Source organism: Otolemur garnettii, unplaced genomic scaffold, assembly GCF_000181295.1.
Source record: "Otolemur garnettii isolate 467f Iridium unplaced genomic scaffold, OtoGar3 scaffold00018, whole genome shotgun sequence".
NCBI lineage: Eukaryota > Metazoa > Chordata > Mammalia > Primates > Galagidae > Otolemur > Otolemur garnettii.
The window spans coordinates 17,982,788-17,986,845 of NW_003852413.1; the positions used below are offsets into that span (position 1 = coordinate 17,982,788).

The 4,058-nt window shown below is 39.0% G+C and overlaps 1 protein-coding gene across 10 annotated transcripts in view; it reads left to right on the top strand.

Annotated features, from left to right (window-relative positions):
* CDC27 (cell division cycle 27) overlaps positions 1-4,058 on the top strand; it is a 90,382-nt gene that overhangs the window by 56,872 nt on the left and 29,452 nt on the right. For 7 of the 10 annotated variants that reach the window (XR_002772393.1, XM_003786224.3, XM_003786223.3 and 4 more), the window contains 3 exons: positions 591-690; positions 2,938-3,145; positions 3,348-3,520. Coding sequence is in view for 9 of the 10 variants with exons in the window: in XM_003786224.3 (XP_003786272.1) it covers positions 591-690; positions 2,938-3,145; positions 3,348-3,520 (481 nt within the window). In the remaining variant the exon portion in view is untranslated. The remainder of the gene's footprint in view (positions 1-590; positions 691-2,937; positions 3,146-3,347; positions 3,521-4,058) is intronic. The other 3 variants (XM_012803161.2, XM_023511049.1, XM_023511046.1) reach the window with 1 other exon arrangement.

The window sequence follows — 4,058 nt, forward strand, 5'->3', positions numbered from 1 at the left end:
GGTAGAGTGCTGTGGCATCACAGTTCACAGCAACCTCAAACTCTTGGGCTTAAGCCATTCTCTTGCCTCAGCCTCCCAAGTAGCTGGACCTACAGGTACCTGCCATAATGCCTGACTGTTTTTTGTTGAAGTTGTCATTGTTGTTTAGCTGGCCCAGGCTGGGTTCGAACTCACGCTGTAACCACTATGCTATGGGCACCCAGCCAATGATCGAGAATTTTTATGTGGATTGTTTTTAATTTAAATTAGCAATTTCAGATAGGGTAAACATCTGTACTATAATCTTTATCATTTTATAACATGACTCATTTTTAAATCCTGAGTTTTCAAAAATGGACCAGAAAAGGACTGACCCAACCTAGCAACTTTAAACTACTTACATGATTAAATTTTGAGCATGAATTGAAATTAATTGTCATGCCAACTGTAGGCAGTCCCTGAGTCAGTCAGATGTTTGTAACTCTGGGACTTACTGTAATGGCCTCCGTTTGTAAGGGTGAGTTGTATGTAAGTGGGATACTTGTAAGTCAGGAACTTCCTGTAAAAAGTAAAGTAAATGGCTTCCTTTATCCTTTTTTTTTTTTTTTTAGTACAACACCTCAGGTATTGAGCCCCACTATTACATCTCCCCCAAATGCACTGCCTCGAAGAAGTTCACGACTTTTTACTAGTGACAGCTCTACAACCAAGGTAATTGTTTTTTGTTTTTCTTTTCTTTGTTTTACAACCAAGGTGGTTTAAAGATTTCCATATGTCACCTTTACTTAAGCCCCCCTCCACTAAAATTTCTGTTTGTGTTGATGCCATCTCTAGTAAGTAAACAAAGAGAATATTTGGAATTTTAAAAATAATTTTTAATTTGGAGGGCCATGTATAAGTTTTGTGAGTTTTCTTGGTCCTTTGGTAATTGTTATATTACTAAAATAACAAAATTGTAGTAATGAACAAGTCAGTGGTTATCAGGAGTTAGGACTAGGGGAAGGATGTAACTATTAAAGCATAGCACAAAAGCATTTCTTTGTGTTTGGTGATGGAATAGTCCTGTATTCTGATTGTCGTGGTGAATTACACAAATCCATTCCTAAATGGATTACACAAATTCATAATTGTAGTGGTTGATTGCACATACCATGTGATAAAATTTCATAGAACTATATATACACACATATAAGAGTTCATATGTGTATAAAAACTGATGAAATCCAAATAAGGTCTGTAGTTTATTTTATAGTATTATGCTAATTCTAATTTCCTTGACGTGATGATATACTATGGTTATGTCAGATGTTATTGAGGAAGAGTGAATGAAAGTTCTCTATTTTCCTTGCAAGTTATTCTGAGTTTTAAAATTATTTCTTTTTTTTTCTGAGACAGAGTTTTACTTTTTCACCCTCAGTAGAGTGTCCTGGTATCATAGCTCACAGCAACCTCAAACTGCTAGTCTTAAGCAATTTTCTTGCCTCAGACTACTATGTAGCTCGGATTACAGGTGCCCACCACAATGCCTGGCTAATTTTTTTATTTTTTAGTAGAGACAGGGTCTCACTTTTGCTCAAGCTGATGTCCAACTCCTGAGCTCAGGCAATCCACCTGCTTGGCCTCCCTGAGTATTAAGATTACAGTTGTGAACAATCACACCCAACCTATATCCACTTTTTTTTTTTTTTGAGACAGGGCCACAAGCTATCCCCCTGGGTAGAATGCCGTGACATCACAACTAACAGCAACCTCCAACTCCTGGGCTCAAGCGAGTCTCCTGCCTCAGCCCCCCAAGGAGCTGGGACCACAGGCACCCACCACAACGCCGGCTATTTTTTGGTTGCAGCCGTCGTTGTTTTGGTTGGCCCTGGCTGGATTTGAACCCCCCACCTTAGGTGTATGTGGCTGGTGCCTTAGCCACTTGAGCCACAGGCACCGAGCCCACTTATTTTTAAATAAATGAGAATGTGATATACTTTCAGAGAAGAGCAGTGCCTAATGCTGACTCAGTCAGTGTTAGTTAATGAAACTTGAGTTCAGAATTATGGCATTTAAAATTAAATAACTTTGTGGCAACACCCATAGCTCATTTGGCAGGGCACTGGCCACATACACCAAGGGTGGCGGGTTCGATCCCGGCCCGGGCCTACTAAACAACAGTGACAGCTACAACCAAAAAATAGCCAGGTGATGTGGTGGACACCTGTAGTCCCAGCTACTGGGAGGCTGAGGCAAGAGAACTGGTTAAGCCCAAGAGCTGGAGTTTGCTGGAGCTGTGACGCCCCAGCACTCTACCCAGGGCGACAGTTTGAGACTCTGTCTCAAAAAATTAAAATAAAATAAAAATTAAATAACTTTGGCTCAGTGCCCGTAGCACAGTGGTTCTGGCATCAGCCGCATACAACGAGGCTGGCGGGTTCGAACCCAGCCCAGGCCAGCTAAACAACAATGACATCTGCAACAAAAAATAGCTGGGCATTGTAGCGGGCACCTGTAGTCCCAGCTACTTGGGAGGCTGAGGCAAGATAATTGCTTAAGCCCAAGAGTTTGAGGTTGCTGTGAGCTGTGATGCCATGGCATTATACCAAGTGGGAGTCTATCTCAAAAAATAAAAAAATAAAATTAAATAATTTTGAGCCACCCATGGTGACACATGGCTGAAGTCCTAGCTATTGAGGAGGTTGAGGCAGGAAGATCTCTTGAGCCCAGGAGTTTGAGGCTGCAGTGAGCTATGATTACACTACTGAATTCCAACCTGGGCAACAGAGCAATACCCTATCTCTATATAGAAACGAATGAATGCCTTTAAGACCTTTGTTTTTATAAAATTTTTTCTGAAAAAAAATATTTCATCAAGAGTATACATTTGTTTTATACCTAACAATTGAGGAAGAGTTGAGGGGAAGTCTAATATACAAGGGTATAAGATGTATGAAAATTCCCCTTCCCTTTTTACAGGAGAATAGCAAAAAGTTAAAAATGAAGTTTCCACCTAAAATCCCAAACAGAAAAACAAAAAGCAAAACTAATAAAGGAGGAATAACTCAACCTAACATAAATGACAGCCTGGAAATTACAAAATTGGACTCTTCCATCATTTCAGAAGGAAAAATATCCACAATCACACCTCAGATACAGGCTTTTAATCTGCAAAAAGCAGCAGCAGGTCTGTTTTAAATGCTTAATATTGTCCTTTTATTTTATTGTGTGCCTTTTTATGTAAATTTTGTGTTCATTATAATGCCTTCATTGTTTTCTGAATAGATATTGAATTTTTAATGGATTAGTTTGTAATTAACCTGTATAAAAAAAAAACAAACTGTTTTATTGTGGTTTCTTCCTTTGTTTACTATATTATTTTCTCCTAGAAGGTTTGATGAGCCTTCTTCGTGAAATGGGAAAAGGTTATTTAGCTTTGTGTTCCTACAACTGCAAAGAAGCTATAAATATTTTGAGCCACCTACCTTCTCACCACTACAATACTGGTTGGGTACTGTGCCAAATTGGAAGGGCCTATTTTGAGCTTTCAGAGTACATGCAAGTAAGTAAAGAACATGGTTATGTCTGCTATTCTAGATTTAATTTAAATTTGATTCAAATAGCCATATTTGCAAAGGCTAAATCTAAAAGACCAATATAAGGCTGGACATGGTGGCTCACAACTGTGATCCCAGCACTTGGGAGGCTGAAGCAGGTAGATTGTCTGAACTCTCACAGGTTCGAGAATAGCCTGAGCAAGACCCCCCCACACACACACAGCCGTCTCTAAAGTTAGCCAGGAATTGTGGCGGGCACCTATAGTTCCAGCTACTTGGGAGGCTGAGGCAAGAGAATTGCTTAAGCAGGAGTTTGAGGTCGCTGTGAGCTATGACGCCAAGGGTGACAAAGTAAGACTCTGTCTCAAAAAAAATAAAAGGCCAATATTTAATATGTAATGTCTACTCATTTATTTTCTCAGCATTTATAACTTGTAAATACAATTCTTTCTCATATTAAGGGGTAATTTAAATTCTTTTGGATTTCTTGAGATTTGTTATTAATCAAGTCATCAAAAGATTCTTTTGCTTTTTTTTTTTTTT